The sequence below is a fragment of the Siniperca chuatsi genome, linkage group LG13 (assembly GCF_020085105.1).
Source record: "Siniperca chuatsi isolate FFG_IHB_CAS linkage group LG13, ASM2008510v1, whole genome shotgun sequence".
Classification (NCBI taxonomy): domain Eukaryota; kingdom Metazoa; phylum Chordata; class Actinopteri; order Centrarchiformes; family Sinipercidae; genus Siniperca; species Siniperca chuatsi.
Window position 1 is genome coordinate 17781916 of NC_058054.1, and position 20220 is coordinate 17802135.

General features: G+C 40.7%; 1 protein-coding gene across 3 annotated transcripts in view; it reads right to left on the reverse strand.

Moving 5' to 3' along the window:
- LOC122886303 (semaphorin-6B-like) overlaps window positions 1–19436 on the reverse strand; it is a 33557-nt gene extending 14121 nt beyond the window's left edge. Inside the window, exons 1-9 of one of the 3 annotated variants that reach the window (XM_044218287.1) lie at window positions 18830–19436; window positions 8456–8565; window positions 5389–5512; window positions 4421–4532; window positions 3542–3602; window positions 3373–3435; window positions 568–666; window positions 394–484; window positions 14–133 (exon numbers count right to left, since the gene is read on the reverse strand). In XM_044218287.1, the coding sequence (XP_044074222.1) occupies window positions 14–133; window positions 394–484; window positions 568–666; window positions 3373–3435; window positions 3542–3602; window positions 4421–4532; window positions 5389–5509 (667 nt within the window). In that variant the 5' untranslated portion in view covers window positions 5510–5512; window positions 8456–8565; window positions 18830–19436. The other 2 variants (XM_044218284.1, XM_044218286.1) reach the window with 2 other exon arrangements.
- Between the last annotated feature and the right edge of the window lie 784 nt (window positions 19437–20220).

Here is a 20220-nt window from a genome sequence, read left to right on the forward strand (position 1 = left end):
TTTCTAAAAGTACCTCTGAACCATTTGGAGTCGTGTTTGACTGTGCGGAGGGCGGGGCTGTCGCCAAGGCTGCGATAGATCACCGCATCGATGGCCAGGAAGTCTGTCACAGTACCTGTAAAGAGACTTCCATCTGAGAGGGAGAGAGATGCACAGAAAGAGGAAAGGGTGAGATTAAGAAGAAGAAGAAGGGGAAGATACAGATGGAGAGATAGCACAAGGTCAGGAAGATTAAAACCAAACAGGCAATGCAGCAAGAGGTCTGACTATAAATCATTTGTAAAGGTAAACACAAGGACACAGGTGTTTCAATGTCTGGAGCTGAAGACTGAGTCTGCTGACTGCTCGAAACCCTGAATTCTTCATCTTTAGTGTGCAAACACAAGACACTACCTGCAAATAAAGCCACATTGGCATGTCTTGGATCATATGGGCACCGTGCCATCCCACTGACAGGCTCTCCCACCATTTCTAGAGTGTCTCTCTGCAACAGGAAAAAAATTATACAGATAAACAAACTGGCAAATACACAGAGAATGACCAGCTGACAGATAGATGGATACTAACAGTGTAGTTGGCACAAAGCGGGTTGAAGGCGTTTGTTCCACATACAAACAGGCCACCATGCTGGCTGAGCAAAACCTTGATGAAATTACGGCACTCTCCCTGTAGAAAAAAAACACAAAAGGAAAAGATTTAAGATGAAGAGAAAATCACAAGGTGCAGGGCAACGTGAAAAAGACAGTTTTGAACCAAAGCTAAGCTCAAAACTACCAGTGAGAGCAAGAAGACTGCCAGTGTGAAGTATGAAAAATGCAGCTTAAAACAATCCTTAGAGGAAATAACACCCTCAACCACACTCCATCTGGAGGAACAATAGGACGTGGACTTTATAGCTGTCTTCAAAGTGGAGGCTGCTTATTGAGCTGAAATTTAAAGCTGCTGCCACTGAATCTATCAGAAACTTGATGACACTGGTTAGCCCCTCAGTTCCTTTGTGATAGTATTTCACAACAGTCTGGTGACATGAAGTTGCAAAGGTGTAAAAATGAAAAGTTACTGATGGAACTTGATTAAACCTGTGTAGGTTGATGATTTGTTAATTAGGAACTAAATTCAGTGCTCCTCCTTGATATTGAATGACGCTAGCTAGTGTTACTAGCTAACAGTATGTGTGACAAAGTCATGTTTTGTTGGAGGATATTTTAGTAACTATACTGCGACTGAGACAGCAATTCTATTTGCACATAATTTTATTGTTTGCCAAATACCAACAAAACTGTGCTCTTACTTGGGATTGAATTATACATGCTTATTAATTGATAGTATTCCAGTTTGTGTTTGAACTGCAGAGGCTAATCAGTGTTGGCATTATTTCTGGCCAAAACTTTAGTTTAAATGAGGCTGAGCAAGTCAAACTGTTTTGTCTTTCAAATGTGGAATTTTCCTCCTGATAACATATTGGTAAATAATGTTCTTCTTATGATACTATGATAGTAATTTTTGTAGACCTTTTTCACAGCAGACTTTCTGACATGTCATAGCAGGAAAAGCACAGGTGGAAGTATTAAGGGAATAGTTTGACATGTTTGACATGTTACCATGAGTTGGATGAGATTGCCACTCTCATGTCTGTACGGTAAATGTGTTGTTGGAGCCAGCAGCTGGCTAGCTTAGCTTAGCACAAAGACTGGTAACAGGGAGGAAACAGCTAGCCTGCTTTCCAAAGGTAACAAAATATGCCAAGCAGCACCTCTAAAGCTCACTAACACGCTATATGTCATTTGTTTAATCCGTACAGCTGTTGCCAGGCAACCAACTCCAGAATCCAGGAAGTCAGTGCTCCCAGCCAAGAAACAGTCCAGCATAACCACCCGTAAAACAGTGTTGGTTTTACACTTCTGTTTTTGGGCGGATTAAACAAACAAGATATAACGTGTTAATTAGTGAGTTTTAGAAGTGCGGGTACGCAGAGCCAGACTAGCTGTTTCCAGTCTTTAAGCTAAGCTAAACTGAACAGCTACTTGCTCCAGCGACAGATTTACCGTAAAGATGTGAGAGTGGTATCAATCTTCTCATCTAACTCTCAGCAAGAAAGCGTATAAGTGTATTTCCCAAAACCTCATCTTTTAACAATTTTAATAATGGATATTAAAGTTTAGGTGTTTCAGTTCAGTTCAGTTCGCAGGTATTGCTGGCTTACTGGCACACCTGAATGGATTAGGTCCATCATTAATGTTATTAATTCCACCTGTGCTTTCCCTGCTATGACATTTCAAAATGTCCGCTGTGAAAAAGGTCTATTCTTGGACTGTAATAACTTTAACTAGGTGATGCTGCTCACTTACCTATAGACGCTATGAGACTGTAAAGCATTAGGACTGATCTAGTAACTATGATTCACAGTTGCATCAATAATGCCATTCACCCTGAGTTTTATTATTTGATGTTTTCATGTGAGTTATCAGGCTTTAGCTAACATTCACCTTTCTATCTTTTGTCTTCTTCCTCTCATGCTCTCGCCATCTCTCCACCTTGGGCCAGTCTTTCTCCTCCTGTCTTTTTCTTCTTTTACCACAGCTTTAATTCCTTTTTTCGCCCCTACATCTTTTCTTTATTTATCTGTGTTCTTTTAAGCAACACATCTTTTCCTTTTGTTGTCTCTCTGCCTCTTTCTTACTACCTGATGGTTGCCCTATCCTCCTTATGTTTCTACCCCAGTTTTTTTCCGCCTACACGCCTCCCATCCCTACCTATAACTCCCTTCCTCAACTGATTTCAATTACTGTTTCCTCCCTGAGGCTGTGTCACTCTCTCTGCTCAGTTTGCTCTATAATGTTTCCTGTTGCCTCTTTTTCTTTTTTCACGAGTTCCACCCAGACTGGATTTTGCCGGTGGCACTGCTACATTTATACAATAAAACATATATTTTAGGGTACACCCTGTCAACCAAGCTGCCATCCCATCGAATCTTTGTTTTTTGTAGATTTGATGATATTCCCTTCATATCTCAGAACACTATCACTTTATATACACACATAATTGTTTCACTTTCCAGTCTTCACCACAGGCCACGAATGAGATATATGAACAAAATTGGCACAATGCAGGTGTGCAAGAAAATGGCTTTCAAGCTTCATGGACATCTTTCGACCTGGGTAACGTTTCACTGAGCTAGCGTGATTAAGTGATGTGCTGATTCTGTATCAACAAGATCAAATTTGTGTAAATACCATATGCAGGTGCACCCGAAGGAAATAAGGTTTCTCTAACAGCTGTTGTGTCTGTCCATGCGTGTGATAGTGTAGATAGTGTTGATGCAGGTAAGAGTGGATCTAAAAGTCAGTGTGTTGTGCACGACAAGCACCGTACCTCATGTTTGCCCTTCATCCGGCACACTCGAATGTCATTCTTATTGGATTCCCATGTCCGTTTCTGCCAAAGGAATGAACCTCAGTCAGAATATGTTTGTTATGTGTGTATGTATCAGTTATTTGTGCATGTTTGGTTTTGTGTGCACGTGCAAGGAAATAGGTCTTACCTTGCTGTAGAACATCTCATCACCTGCCATGTTATCCAGCTCCACTCTGTACAAGTCATCTCTACAAAACACACAGCACAACAAATCAGTGCCAATATAATACTAATATATTAATAGGATAGGATATCTGATATATAATATAAACAATGTGTAAGGAAGGGGTCAGCAAATAAAATTTATTGTAATTCATTTCAGAATAAAACTGTTGTTTTAGGATTTTATCTGACGGCAGATGTAATTTTTCGCAATTTTTGTAATTAGAAATTTTCTGCCACCTGTTTGTGTTCTTTTGTGACACAAATCTGTTCTGGTCAAACAGGCAAAAGCCATGGAATTACAACTGTGTTTGAAATGTGAAATGTTTCATTTAAATGGATTATATTATTTTATTTATATACTATATTATTCATTTGGTAAGTTTATTAAACTTCATTGCAGCACAAGGCACAGTAGTCTAGATTTGCATGCCTCTCTCTTCATGTGGGGGCAGTATTAAATTTTATAAGGTCATATTTATTGGGATTTATATGAGCCTTTTATTTACATTATCTACAGTATATGTATGAAAGATTATATAAAAGTTTTTCATGTAAACTATGTAACCAATGCGTAGGCACATTTTTTTTTTGCTGGAGGCCCAGATTTATCTACTGGTGTAAGACAATTCTTATTTTCCATATATCGTGTATAAGAGTGAAGTGAACAAACAGCTTTCACTTGACATTTAACAACAAGATTGAATACAACCTCACATGAACAAACTGAAAATGTCCTCTACAGAGTGACAGCAGATGGAAGCTGTGGCATCAAATGAAAGCAAAAGGATATTAATGCGAGAGTGTCAGTAACACACAGTTGGAGGTGGTTGCCGTTGGTTACCTGGCTCCTATGTAGAGCGTGCGGTTGACTTGGAGGACCGTCTGGATGTGCAGCTCCTGTCTCTGAGCTGAACGATGAGCTCTGCCTAAGAACACTGGATACCTCCGCACAACTGACATGAACACACAGACAGACAAATAGAGTGAACACATACTTTACCCAAGGAAGGCCATACAACTGATTCTCTAACCTTCACTTTAATAGTGTTTTCACTCATTCTTGATGCTTTTGTTTAGGAAAGCAAAGATAATGGGCAGAGATGACTGGTGTGGCGGTTACTGCACATAAAACACTTTTATCCTCTAAGTGTTTTTTTGCTTTTTTTGATGCATGCAGCTCCGTAATGAGAAAAACTGTGTGCAACATTGTTGTTATTTCATTATGGAAAAAGGCATTCCCTCCCTCTTCTTACTACATTTCAGATAAATGAGAGAGTACAGATGAGGCGGATCGAGAAAGTGGCAGTAACAGACTATGAGAAAGTTTCAAAGAGGAGGACAACGGTCTCCACAGGGAGCCTTCATCATCAGGAGACAGATTGGGAAAACGTCTCATTGTCCTTGACTGTAGGGGAGGGAGAGAGGACGTAGCGATCCATCTCCACCTGTCTCCTCCCCTTCTCTCTTCCACCCCTCAGCCTTCTCTCTTGTCATCTGTATCACCACATCCAATCCAATTGTCTCCCACTTTTTCATCTCTCTGCACCTCTCAGCATCTATAACAATCATTTCTCTCTCTCTTTCTGTCTGTCTTTATAGCTTTCTTTCTCTCTCACATTTATTAATCTACTATACTGCCATTGAGAGACAGAGTTTTTATTTAGCTATACGCCTGAGTAGCTTAAAAAAAAAAAGCTCCACACCAAGGCTCTGACCCTTGACCCCTGATTTCCACATTCACCATGGAGTCATTCATCAATGCTGCACATACAGTTGTGCAGTCACACACACAGCGGGAAGGAAACATACCCTCTACGGGGACGTAACTGAGTGGACTGGGTTCCTCTGGGAATGAGCCATCAGCCAGTTGAAGCAGCAGGAGGAGGAATGTGAAGGGAGGAGCCACGGTCGCCATGGCAGCAACACACATGCACTGTTAATACAGAGAGAGGGGAGAGAAAATTTTCATTGTTGTGTACTCAATATTTTTCTGTGTGTGAGAATGTGCGAGGGTGACATTTTGACAGATTTCTTAATCAACAGGTATGTGTGTATGTATGCATGTGTGTGAGGACAGGGTCAGAAGTGCAGCAGGGTGACTGCTGCCACCAAACAGGCTTCAGCAGGGAGCTAATGTGTTTCTATTGTCTGCTTAGTGGTTTAATGGGGATCTGTTGTTAGAAATGTCACTCCATTGTCAAACAGTTTGAATTGAAGGGGATTCTCACAGCCATATAACACGCAGAGAGACAAAACATTCAAAGGTTTCCAAAGCCACTTTGGGTGGTAATGTTCCTTTCACTAATTGTGTTTCTATGCGGACATATGGAGGTAATATTACTGGTCATTAGTGCCAAAAAAGGAATAGCTGGTCTTTATAGATCAGAGAGTGAGAGGAGAAAAGGGAGAGATGAAGGGAGTGACTTGGGTAAGCTGGACAATGTCTTTCTAAAGGTCAAAAGTCAAGAATGCCCTAAATCATGAGCAAGGAAAAGGGAAGGAAAAAGTTATGAGGCCACAAAAGGGTCATACCGTGCAAGATATGTGCACACACACAAACACGCATACAAAACAAGACTAAGAGTCTACAGCTACGCTAGCTACTGTATGAAGCTCTACTTTGGCACAGTGGTGCTAACATCAGCATACTAACTAGTTCACAATGACAATGCTAACATACTGATGTTTAGAAGGTATCATCTTTACCATGTTCACCATCTTAGTTTAGCTTGTTAACATGCTTATATTTAAACACAACACATGAGGCTGATGTAATGTCATGAGTTTTCTAGGTGCAAAAACCCACAAAGGGGTCAAACTGTCAAAAACAAGCCCCCATGCTGTACATCAGCATCTCTTTCACCTATAAAACCAAGACAGTGGAATAACACTGCTGCACATAAGTTACTACCAGTCATAAATTGTGGCAGCCACACCACCAAACACATGTTTAAATGTCGAAGCTTTTCTATGCATTTCCTCAAAATGCCTGTGGCTCAGCTACACGACTTGCAGAGCGAACTGTCCTTGATGTGAGAATACTTTGAAAAAGAATATGATATATAAAGAGAAGGAAACAAAAGACAAGACAAATGAGAACAAAAAAGGGTGGAGTACGGGTTCTGTCTTGGGTTGCTGAGAGTGCTGCTAAAATCCTGGAAAATGTGGAGTTTGATGGAACACAAATGAAAAGAAAGGCTAGAAATTGAAGAAAAAGATGTGCGCAATATGAATGCTGTTCCCATCAAATCAACCTGAATGCCATGTTTCCCCCAACCCCCGCTTATTTCCTTTCATCCTCCGTCTGTCTCCCTCCATCACCCACCTCCTCCCGTCATTTCTCTTTCTTTATATCTCTCAGCTTGTCTGTTCCAGGATAAAAAACGCTACGACTGTTTTCAAAGATAGAGCACCAGGTAGAGCGGTAGATGTGTTAGTTGCTAAGGTGATGACAACTGCTATTTGAAGCATACAGATGCACCCAGATGTAAGACACACATACTCATAAACATAAGCAGATTCACCTGTGTTGCCAACACTTCAGACTGTGCATGCGCTTGAGTGACAAGCTGTTTGAAGACATCAGTGAGGCGATGTGGGCTGCATACTATACACTGGGGGCCACTTCAAATGAAATTCTAGCCCAGAGATTGCAGGTCTGACATCTCTAAGCCTTCTCCTCATCAAAAGCATTGGAGAAGCCCCAGGGTTGGGGAGGGGGATGTTAGTCTGACTCTCCATTGGGATTGCCTGAACTAGAACTGATTGAGTCAGGTTTAGGGTCAGCCTGATTTCATTATGGCCACTTCATGAGAGGGATCCAAATTTGATGCTTAAACCTAAACTGAAATTCTGTTGTGTTGTATGGATGGATGGATGGAATTAAATGAAAAAACGTGTGTTCCAGTGATATTCGGCATCATCAAACACTCTCTTTATACATCCATATACAGATATTAGCCCTGTGTTGAAAACCTGTGGGACATATAGATAAAAAACTCAAACAATTTTAAATTCCATAAAACAATTTTGTTGCATAAAACTGTCCTAAAACACATGATGTACATGCAAAATTGATAGCATTTATAAGTAACCCAACTTATTCTGAAAATAATACTGTATATGGCATGTACATGTAATAGCAAAAATGCCTAGGGTTCAAAGCTGGGCATTCTTCTTTCCTTCCTCAATTTCTGTTCCTTTGTCTCTCACACACACAATCACATTCGCAAACAGCCTGCACATGCTACATGCCAAAACCTGCAGCCAAACATTCATGTAGCCTCCTCATTAGAGTGTGTATTGATTAAGGTTATTGATGCATAAGATAAACCATCAGATCTAGGCCAAGACCAACATGTTAGAACTCTGCTGCTGGCCAGTGCCATGACTAAGGCAGTCATTTTAAAGGTCTGGGCTATAAAAAGAAGTTTGAGGCAGCGCTTTGACGTTTGGTTATCAAGGGTTCTGAGTTTTCCCTGCTGAGCCGAAAGACAGAAGAGAGAGATAAAGGATAAAAGACAGAGATGGTTTGAGTAAAAGACAAAAAAAGAGGAAGAGAGATGCTGCCTGCTACAGACTTCCAGCTCATCAAGCTATAAAAAACAGACCGCTGGTGACAGAATGAGTATCAGGAAATCAAGGGAAGAGAGACGACCGAGTGGAATGAAGAAAGGGTGTTATGCTATTTGTGTCAGATCATGTTGGTGTGATAGGATTAAATGGTGTGACACTGACACAGTTATCGTGGGATGCATGTAATGACGGCGACAGCCACACAGTGTAATCTACCCTCATCAGGCAAACCATTAGCAAATCACCTGCTAATACTCACATCATTAACCAATCAGCAGGTCATCTGACGAAGCATAATCACCTGCTTTCACCTCTTATCAGTCTGTCCATATGTTTTGTCCTCATCGGCTGGGACTGAGCTCCATTTCATAACGTCTTTTTCTCAAGTGTGCTCTTGTTCACCTGCCTCTGCTGATCTGACAGGAATGAGAGCGGGTAAGCAGCATGCTGGGCATTTCTATACAACCCCCCAGTATGTCAACAAGCTATATGAAATATATCTATTTAATGATTATCTATTTAATATTTACCCATGATCCCATCCTAAAATGCCTCAGTGGCCTTTAGTGTATATTGGACATGCTCATATTTGCATAAGGCATTTCAACTATTAAAGCTGCTGAGCAAGATCAATACACTCTCATCCTGCTAAACAGAGACAGAATAAAGAGCACCATCCCTATCCACACTGAGAGGCATTTACTGACCATGAGGAAACACTGAGACATAAATACAAAGGGCCTCAGCAGTCCGTCTGAAGCCACAGATACACTGCTAACCAAACCCAATGTCACAGATGCTACTGTTGTCGAGATGCTTGAGCCATGACCTGTTCTGTACTACAGTGTGGCCATTAATTAATCCTTTGATGTGTGTGTGTATGCATCAAAGAAATTGGACGAGTAAAATCTAAAAACATCTTTTAGTGGCGTTGACATTTCGCTAGTTACTATATCTGAACTGTGTTTTCTGGTGCGTTGTGTTAAATCTGTTGTTTTGATTAGGTCCATAGGCAAAAACATTTCTTTCTCTCTCTCTCAGTGTTTCCCTCTGTCTCTCGCTCTCTCTTTAGCTGCTGCAGCCACTCCACTCTGTGCCTTTGTTACCGTAGCAACCAATAGCAAAGCCAGGCAGAGATGTTCTATTGCAGTAGATGTGAAAGCGAGGAGGGTGGGTTCGCTCTCTAACACATACATGTGCACATATGTGTGAGCATAAACACATGCATGCACACATACTGATGCATATACTTAAGCTTGAACCCAGATCCATGTGCATGAACACATACATGGACATGGATATAGGGAGGTGGGTGTCCCCTCTCTCTCAGCAAGAAGGGGGATGGGGGAGCTGCAAGCATTTTGTCTCCACATTATCCAAGCACTGGCAAGACACTATAGCTCATTTGAAATCCATAGGTCAACAATGGAAAATATTCATTGAATGAAAACACAACAATGAATTTATTACACATTCACTTAGAAAATATGCTTACTGCTGAGTGTTTTTTCATGGGGTTTCCCCTTCAGAGAAGTAATATTTCAGCTGAATCTATCAGCCTGCATGAGCTAGCTGGGTGATCATTGTTCCTTGTTTATGTAAAACCATTCAGACTCATAAAAAAGAACAACTTTACTGGGCATAGGGTCAGCTGTGATGCCACAAACTTGATTACTTGAAGAAGTATGTGTGAAGATAGTGCTCTTTAAAAAAAAAAGCCTTTTTGTCAATGGAAGCTCTGAGACTTCCTCTGCTGGATTATTATGACAGGCAATGGATGGATCAAGAAAGTTATAGTTGGATTCAAAAGTGTAAACTGTAAAAATCATTTGGCTCATTTGTAACACACTCGCTCCTTGAGGACAGTATGCAGGTTAAATCCCGGAATAAAGTAAGATGGCCTGAGGGTAGAAATACAGACACGGGCTAAACTGGGAGAAGTGGGTCACCTTCACACTTCAGTACTCCACCCTACAAGCACTGTAGCTTCATTAATAGACTTAAAACAGATTTCCACTGAAAATGGAAGAGAGAATATCAGAGAGAGATATCAGAATGTTTTTCTTACTATGGTACAGTGCTGATTTCACATAGTAGTAAAAGTTCAGACAAACATTACATGGCTCCACAAAATAAATGTCTCATTACTTGTCCATCAACAACACCAAGAGGTGCATTACGTAACAGATGTTTGTCTCAGGTGTCTTGTCTCAAGCTTTAAGCACAGAGACAGCACCACTGAAAGTTGTAAACGACCTAAGAATTATTGTGGATGCAAACAATGTGGCTGTCCTTCTTCTCTTAGACCTCAGTGCAGCATTCGACTCAGTTGACCACACAATTTTAATTGACAGACTCAAGAAATAGGTGGGTCTTTCTGACACTGTTTTAGCTTGGTTTCAGTCATATTTAACTGATAAACAGTTTTTTGTCAGCCTGGGTGCTCATGTATCATAGACTCATAGTATTGATTATGGCATTCCTCAAGGAAGCATTCTTGGCCCAATTTTGTTTTCATTATATATGCTCCCACTTGGAAACATTAATAACCATCACCATGTCAACTACCGTTTTTATGCTGATGACACACAATTGTACATCTCAGTCTCTCCAAATGATCCCAATGCACTGCATGCTCTCGTTGCCTGTCTCCCTGACATTAATGTATGAATGGGTAAAAACTTTTTAAAGCTAAATGAGGAAAAAACTGAGATTCTATTAGTAGGACCAAAAACAGCATGAGAAAAACTGCACTCAATGCTTGGTGGTCTTAGCATACAGGTTAAATCTAACATCACAAACCTGGGAGTGATTTTAGACTCTGATTTAAATTTTATTTCTCATTTTAACAAGGTCATTAAAACATCTTTTTTCCATCTCTGAAATATTGCCAAAGTCAGAAAGATGCTGAAATACTCACTCATGCTTTTATTACTAGCCGTTTAGACTACTGTAATTCCCTTTTTACTAGATTACCCAAAAAGTCTATAAGAAAACTACAGCTAGTTCAGAATGCTGCGGCCAGAGACTTAACTAAAACAAAGAACATGGATCACATCACCCCAGTACTTAAGACACTGCACTGGCTACCTGTGTCTTTTAGAATTGAGTTCAAAGTTCTTTTACTTGTTTCTAAAGCCTTAAATGAGCTTCATCCTCCCTACATCAGAGACTTTCTCTCATTTTATGTTCCAGCCAGATCACTTATCTTTTAAATGTTCCTTATGTGCCCCATAAAAGTATCGGAAAAAATGCCTTCTGTTCTTATGCCCCTAAACTGTGGAACTCACTGCTTCTGGATATTGGAATGGCAACTTCTCTCGGTATTTTTAAAAGGAAATTAAAGACAGATCTTTTTAATCTGGCAGTTATTGTGGAGTAAAGTTGGTTCTTACTTTATTTTTATCATTGCTGTTTATTATATATTATTTTTATTCTATTGAGTTTTATGTATTGACTTTTAACACTTTATTGTTTCATTGTTGTAAATTTTAGTCTTACAAAATGGTTCTTCTTTTTTTTGTTTTTGTTTTTGTTGTTTGTTTGTGTTGCGTAATTTTACTATGTAAAGCACTTTGGGCTACATGTTTGTATGAAAGGTGCTATATAAATAAAGCTGAGTTGAGAGTTGAGTTGAGTTTAAGACAAAGTTGTTAAGAGTTCCCAAATTAAAGGATCAGATCAATGTGATACCCACAACAGCTATTTCAAATTTACTTCACACTTAGGTTGTGAAACTCTACCATGGAGACAAAATAAGAGTACAATCCAGCTATGTAGCCATTTATGTACCAAGATGCATTTCACACAAAATAACTGGAAGTAAGATTAATATTTTCACACATTTCATAGATTACATGCTAGAAACACAGAATAAACATGGATGCAGCATCTGTAACTTCGCCCATAGGGATGTTTTGAACCTTGGACTTGGGATTGCTCCTTTGCGTCATGCCACTTTTTTAGTTCTAATATCTTTTTTGAAAGAAATTGTATTTTTTTTAATTCAGCACAAAGACACACACAGTTGAAAAAGTGAAATTAGAAAATATAAAAATGTGCTGACTTTGTATTTTCAAGATAGAAGTTGGGAATTCTCCCACTTACTTCAGAGTTGTTGGCCACGCATGGGCGTGGCAAAATGGCTCCAAAATGGCTCCACAGCGCCTCCTAGAACATTTTAAAAAAGCAGCCCCCCGGCCTACATTTCATTTACGTGTACGAAATTTGGGAGATGAATCGCCCCAAGACATGTAAAAACGCTTCTTGGAGACATATCCTAACCCAAGAGGAAGCTAGCTCCTCCTAGAGAATTGATCGGATCGACTTAATTGAATTTTTTAACCTTTTGGCAGAACCAAGCTAGGCCTTTCCCCCTGTTTCCAGTTGTTGTGCTACGCTAAGCTAACTGGCTGCTGGCTGTAGCTTGATATTAACGTACAGGCATGAGGGCAGTATCAAGCTTCTTATCTGACTCTCCACCAGAAAACAACTCAGCATATTTCCCCAAACGTCAAACTATTCCTTTAATTTCACATAATCATAGTATTTTTTAAATATTATTATGCCAGTATTGCCGGCTTTAGATGCAAGTTCAAAATGGTTGCTGTGGGAATAATTAATTAGTATTAGAAATCTCCCATAACAGGAGGCAGTACCGGTAGAACCACATAAACAGGTCAAAGTAAAGAGAAATTAACACAGTTATTTATTCAGATAGACAGACCTGTTCACATGCACTCATATACACAGGGATGAGCAAATGTGTCGTCGCACATACACACGCATGCGCACACACACACACACATGCACACACAAACACAATCATGCTCTCTTCAGCAGTGGACACTGTGTCAAGTCTTTATCTTATCGAAGTGGAGGCGATATTCCCTCAAGTGGCTTCCTGTCTCCTCAGAGCAAGTCTAATCAGAGTTAAGGGAATCTGTCTTTTGCTGTTAAAAATCCTAAAATACTGTTCAATCCATAGGGTCATTTATATGCTAATGAAAAGGTTACCTCTGCGTAGGCTCAAGCTGTGTGCTGTTAGGTTATATGTATGTGTACGAAAGAGGAAAAAGATATAAAGAAGACACAGATAATGAGAGTGAATGAACGAAAGAGGGAGATGAAAAAAGAAGATGGTAGCGAAGAGACAGAAGGGAGATGAAGGAAGAGAGGAGAGAAGATACAGAGGCAGAGAGGAAGGGAGATATTCCCCTGGGTGAGTGCCATAGGTAATTAAAATAGGATGGACAGAACTGGAGTCTAGCCAGAGAGAGCTCCATCTCCCCTCAGACTTCTTCCCCAATCAGGCCTTCTACCTAAAGCCAAATTGCTGCTAGTGACAGGCACACAGTAGTCTATGGATGCAGTGAGTTATCAGCTTATGGATAATAGACATGTACATACAGTGGAATAAATACACAGCAGGTGCAAAGCAATCAAACACTCGCAAATGACAAATTTGGGCTACAAAACAGGTAATGTGTGTACTTCTGGTGCTGCACTGAGATGGAAATGCACAGAAATGCACGTGAAAACAACACACACACACACACACACACACACACACACACACACACATTTATAGTGCTGTACAAAGCTGCAGCAAGGGCAAATGTTGCTAACCAGAGTTTGACTGCAGTAAGCACATATACATTCACTGCACAGCTCTGAGCTAGAGGCGAGCACATGAGTATGCAGTGCACGCACTCAGACACACACTATGAGCACAGAGTCGAACACACGCACACTCCAGTACGTACAACGGCAACAAAGCTGGAGTTTAATTACACAACGGTGACAAGGGTTTTTCATCTATGAATATGACCTGTTTTAATGCTGTTATTATTCTGTTTTGTCACACAGTGTTCATGGTGCACTTTGTACTGTACAAGGTAGTCCATTGACGTCTGTCTCCATGGAGCATCTTTTCTTCTGCTTAACCGCGTCTTAAGCTAAACTTTGTGATTTTCTAATATATACTACAAAGAAGAATCATGTTATTGCTTGAATAAATACAAATAAATTGTGATATCAGCTGAAAATAAAATTGTTTTGTTATATATTGGGTTTATTTGTTTATTTGCTTACTGACCACAGCCCAACATCTCCATGCCTTTCATTTTTCTACTTCAACAAAGACTATGCTAAATAGGCCGTGCTAATGTCTGAACGTGGCAGCCATTACCATATATCTCATACCCTGTTAGTGGCTTCTCTTATGCTGGCGTAAAAGGAGGCACAGGCTGAAAGGTAGCTCATATTCTCGTTGTGTTGTTCTTTGTGCGCTGTGATCACCAGTAAGGGTAAATATAGCTCTTTTGGCAGGAGCCTGCTAAGAGGATCACAGCTCACAATAGGTGGTCTACACACAACAGAACCTGCTTGTGGATTGACATGTGCACACAGACACACACCTACAGCATACACACCCATATGCAGAGACAACACCTTCCCTGAGCTTTCTCTCCTAGTCGCAGGTATAATTGTGTTTCTGCTATACTTTCCGCTGAGTTGTGACTGGGCCCCAGATGAAAAGCCATAATTAAAAGAGAAAAGTTGTGTTTGTTGCAAAGAAGGGATGGGGAGAGGACAGGATGGAGGAAGGGGAAAGATTAACCACAACAAAGCTTCATCAGGCTACAAAACCATCTCGAGTAGCTGGGAGACAAAGGACTCGGATGTGCCTTTATCTCCCAATGAAAAAGTCCTTCAAATCCCTGTGGCTAAGCTGCCATAACTAAAGCCTGCTGTTGGCTTAGGTCTTCGCTGAATTTGTTGGACAACAAAAGCAGCAAAACATGAGAAGATAGACCAAGCTCCCAAGAAATATATATACCTCCATTCATTTTGTGCAAATAAGTAAAAAGTCCTCGGAGGTGGCATTTGAGAAAAGGTAACTTTGTTATATGCTTATTTTGTAAGTTGTGTAATAATTGCACAACTCCATACAGACACATACAGTATATTTCATTTAATTTTGTCTGATATAATATGAAACAAAAAATATTTCTGCTCTGTTCAAAAGTGTCATTTGTTCGTTGTCATGTGTTTGTTTTTCTCGGGGGGGGGGGGCATCATTATTTATCACTCTAAGTTGAAACAGCTGGGATATCACTCACAACCAAATTGCCAGGCAGTAAAATGGGAGGACCAGCTGCGTGCAAAGAGATAGCTTCATTTGAGAGACAAACTAACTTGTACTTCTTATGACCCTCACATACACTTCAACAAATACGTACATAAAATATGCATGTGTGTGTATCCTAAACAGTCACACCCTCACAGACCACGCATGTGCTATTATCTGCCTGACCCTTGGATGAGGGACTGTCAGAGGTGTTGTTAAGGTGATACAGTGGACAGAACAATAAACTGCAAAGTGAACACACATGTTAGCGTGTTATAGCATGTGCAGGGGCCACACAATGTGCACAGGGATGCATAAAAAAGAGGCTGCACCTCGGGGGGAGGAATCAGTGAAGACAGAGTCATAAAACTGAAGATGCATGGCCACTGTTAAGTATATGAGGGATTCTTACATTGAAAACAACCTCAAGGCATTATTACACGGTATATGTGGCCAATACAGCAACCAAATCCACACGGTGCAGCCACCTTGGCCATCTGAACATAATTTATCTTGTGTTGTACAGTTTATGGCACCATACAGCAGAGTTTGCTATAGATAAAGCTCCTCGGCTTGTGTGGTACCTATTATCTTGCTCCTTTCCTTTTCAAACATCTGGAAGGGCTTTTCCGAAAAGCCCAGTTAAGCCTCTCACATCAACACAGAGAATGTTTTGCATAAGTGAGTTTATTTTAAATGTACCTGTCTCAGGATAAGAGCTAGTTTCTGACAAGTAAAGAAAGAATGCCTGCGTGACACCTGACCCTCTGGCCCTCTTAATCCTGCACAATGACTCCCTGAGGTCCACACTCTGAGGACACTGCTGGAATAGGTCACCCAGCAGATGCCTGCCCAGCTAGGTCCTTCTGATCTTATTGCCCTGAGGTCTGCAGACTTCAACACCCTTTTCAAGTGTTGATTTAGTAGTAAAGAATCCTACCAAACCTTACCTTCAGATAAACACTGCACTCTGTGTGAAACTGGAACTTCAAAGTATACTGTAACTGGCTGCTTTTGAAGAAAATACACATTCCTTCAAATCTCTTGACACTAGTCAGAACTTTTCTTTATTTTATGATCAGATTAGAATAATCCTGTCTACTGTCAGACGCAGAGAAGGGTGGTTACTTTAGGGCAGATGGGAGTTGATACAGCACGTTTTGAAAGTTACTTAAAGTTCATCTAAGAGCGTTCATTAACATTCCTTCATACATAAGCAGAGCAGTGAGTGGGAGGTATCTCCAGACTGTGTGAAATACAAGGAAATTTACAGTGAGTATAGGTTACAGTGAGTGATTTTGGTAGCTTTAACAGTGTGCTGGGTGGCTCAGGTTTGGCGAAAAGAAGCAAATCAATCCCATTGTCTGATATAAAGTAGAAATAGAAAACTGGAAATAGAAAAAGGTTTAGAGGCAGCTTAGAGCCCAACAGTGTCAAAACCAGGAGTGTTTGAGTCAGTCAGTGTTCCTCTCTGTGTACTAGACATAAAGACAGGCAATTTGTCGCCGATTGCTTGACGTAGTCTCTTGGTGATAGGAGCAGAGAAGCTGTTCGGTAATATCTCTCTCCTTCCAACATCTTCTGTCTGTTTCATCTCACTCTATTGAACACATACATGGAAACACACACACAGACACAAGATCTCAGATAGTCATTCTACACATTTTTTTAGAAACGTGCTCCTTAGCAACCCCAACACACTAATCTGCCGTTGATTTACTCTCTTTGTGGATAGGCTGTATTATGCTGCAATCCAATCTAATTTTTTACCCCGTGCTTGAGATGCCCTGTTTGGGGCTTAGCATGTGTGATTGAATAGGGTCCTATGTGATCAATAGAGCTCATTAAATGTCCCTGTGGGCAGTTGTCTCACCCAGAGGCTCTCTTAGATTGCTTTTACCTGCAGGCTGCTCTGCCTTATTGCTTCAAGTGGTTCCAACTTTGTTTGCGGCATAATTAATTCTATAATTGAATTACTCAAGCCTGGCCTTTGCATGCTATTTTCCTAAATGTAGACTGAAGTATCCATTTGGTTCCCGTCTGTATGGGCTGTGGATATTTTAGTGTTAGAGGGCTTTGGGATTGCTGTATGTTCGGGAAGGGCGGGTGTTAGACTGCCTTCCAAAGGGAGGCCGAAGGAAACAGTGGCTGCACCTGTTGTTCCCTGCGGTTGCTGTTTGGTGGGGTTAGCACCTGCTCACACGGCTGCTGTGTGGCTGTCTGTGTGGGCAGCAGGGATAACAGGGAGACCATTCACACCCGCTCAGACTGCTGTCTGCAGCCCTTCTCCCTCAACGCTCGTTCACTCTGAGCTCTCTGCTCCATCATTTCTTTTTCTGTCTTTTACATCCTCTGTCTATCCCCCTGCAGCCTATACGCCAGATTGCTATCTGCCACACTTTATCCTTTGTATCCCCAGTCTGTCTGTCTGTGTTTCTGTCTCTCCCTCTCCTCCTCCCCCTCCTTTTTTTTTGTCTCCAACCATCTCTTTTTGCCATCCAAACATAAACATCAGCAGCTGGGAGCTGTTATAGTGCTTCTGTGGAACTCGATAGCTTTTAGTGTGAAGGATGAAGTTGTAAACAATAAATTACACATAACTACTAAATCACTTCAGTTAGAGCTGGGACGGCAGTGAGTGAGCATTTAACTTGGGCCATGGAGGTTGCGAGTGTGCAGTGTGGTTATGGGCAATTTAGGTGACAAGTTATTGTAAGTGCGCAAGACACATTTTGGACAAAGGATATATTTGAGTTCTCGCTTGAGTATTCTCCAGTTTTTGTCAGTTGTCTTTGGATATGTATTGACAACAGCTGTCAAAGTAAAATGCTTAGAGATGGATATGGGGCATCTATATCTAAATCACTAACAACTACTTAAATTTAAACACCAGAAATACAGTGTGCTCTGTGCATCTATCATGCCACTCCTGTTTCTCTGCTGTGAGTGAGTAATGACATAATCAGTTGACTTTATGGGCTCCCAAATCATCACATGTGACCTTTAACAGGAAACCTTAAGCAAACATTTAATAAAACATCACGAATTGACACAGGGGAACAATAAAATATAACATCTGAAAGCAATAAGCCTCATTTACATCATGACCTATGATCCGGGTCGTGATCTAAATAAGAATTGCAATCACTCTTTGTGCTCGTCCTTGCAATGCAGTGTTATAATGTGCAAGTATTGTGAGCTCTTTTTGCTGAGACATCACTTCAAACCTACGTGAAAGAACAGGCACTGTAAGATCCTATGCAACACGTGAAAGAACAATGACATGCAAACAAAGATATATGCACATGATATGCAAATAAAACATCACACTTGCAGCAGACACAAAGACCAGTTCATGTCCACAAAGGTCCGGGCGATGCCAAACACACATCTATTGGCTAACCCGGAGGAGTAATAATGCAGCATCGCATTTGGTGGCAGTAATGAAACTGCACACATGCTGTATATACCTGTTCATCCCATCCACCCACCGTCTCCCTCACACCATATCCATATCTCAATCCCACCATTTGGCACACTCACCGCACCAGATGGCCAGGTAGGGAGGCGGAGGCAGGTGCCAGTCGCCAACTCGCCCTCTCGCTCTTCTTCCTCTCTGTGGAGAAAAGGGTGATGGATACCACGGGTTCTCGGTATCCAAAGCCTCTCTGAAATAACGAGCAACTCCTCAGCCGCACCTCACCTGTCTCTTCCCTCTACGGTTCCTGCGCGTCGCCGTAGCATCACCGTTTACCGAGCGCGTCCAAAACGCCCAGTCAACTACAAAACGTTTTTTTTTTTTCCCTGGAGAGAAAGAGTCCGTGGTCTAAATGTGTGAACGGTAACCTATTGAGGTTCTCTGTGATCCAGAATACGTTTTCTTTCCCGTGTTCAGACCCTTGCAAAATCCCCAAACCTGCAATTGCGGACTGTATTAAGTCTTCTGTCAGGGGGGCCGGCCAGTTGTCTGCACTTGGTCGAGCTACGGCTTTGAAATCAGCAGTCAGCAAAATGTAATCCCCTTTTTAAATTTACAGTGGCGAGGTGAAATGTCCAACGCAGAGCAGTCACAGTGACAGCAGGGGCCCATAATTCACACCCCCTGAAACACAGTCCTGCAGTGGATCAATGATGAATGGAGGACCTCTCTCTCTCTCTCTCTCTCCCCCCCTCTCTCTCTCACAAACACACATTCTTTGTCAAGCCATTATTAAAATACGTGTTTGATGATGTTCAGGAAAGATGGAAGTTAAAGGGCCTAAAACATAAAGCTGCATAAGGGAGTAATACATTTATAGGCAAAATTTTGTAAAACAAACAAACAAAAACAAAACATAGATACATAAAAACGAATCAAGAAATACACCACTCTTTAGAAAATGAAATAAAATATTGAATAGAAATAGGTTTTAAAATACCGGACTAGATGTATCTTGGAAACTATGTGCAAAACATACAGACTCATATATACTGTATATCTGCCATTTATTACATGACTATCGATAAATAATTCTGGACTGTAGTAAAAATATTATAGAGTACAGTCTAGACCTGCTCTATTGGAAAAGTGCAATGAGATAACTTCTGTTATGAATTGGCGATGTATTAATACAATTGAATTGAAAAGTAACATACATCATTCAAGTACTGTTCTTAAGTATCATTTTGAGGTACTTAACCTTTAGTAATAGTATTTATTTTTAATTTTTATGCCAATTACTTTATACTTCAAATCTTCCACAACTACATTTCAGGGTGAAATATTGCACTTTTTATTCCACTACATTTATTTCACAGTTACAGTCAAATAAAGATAAGATTTTGCATTCAAATTACAACTAGTTTCTAAAATTTGATGCATCATTATATAGTGCTATGGTAGAAACTGCCCAGCAGTATATAAAGTCATTAAAGTGGACTCCCACTGGACCAGC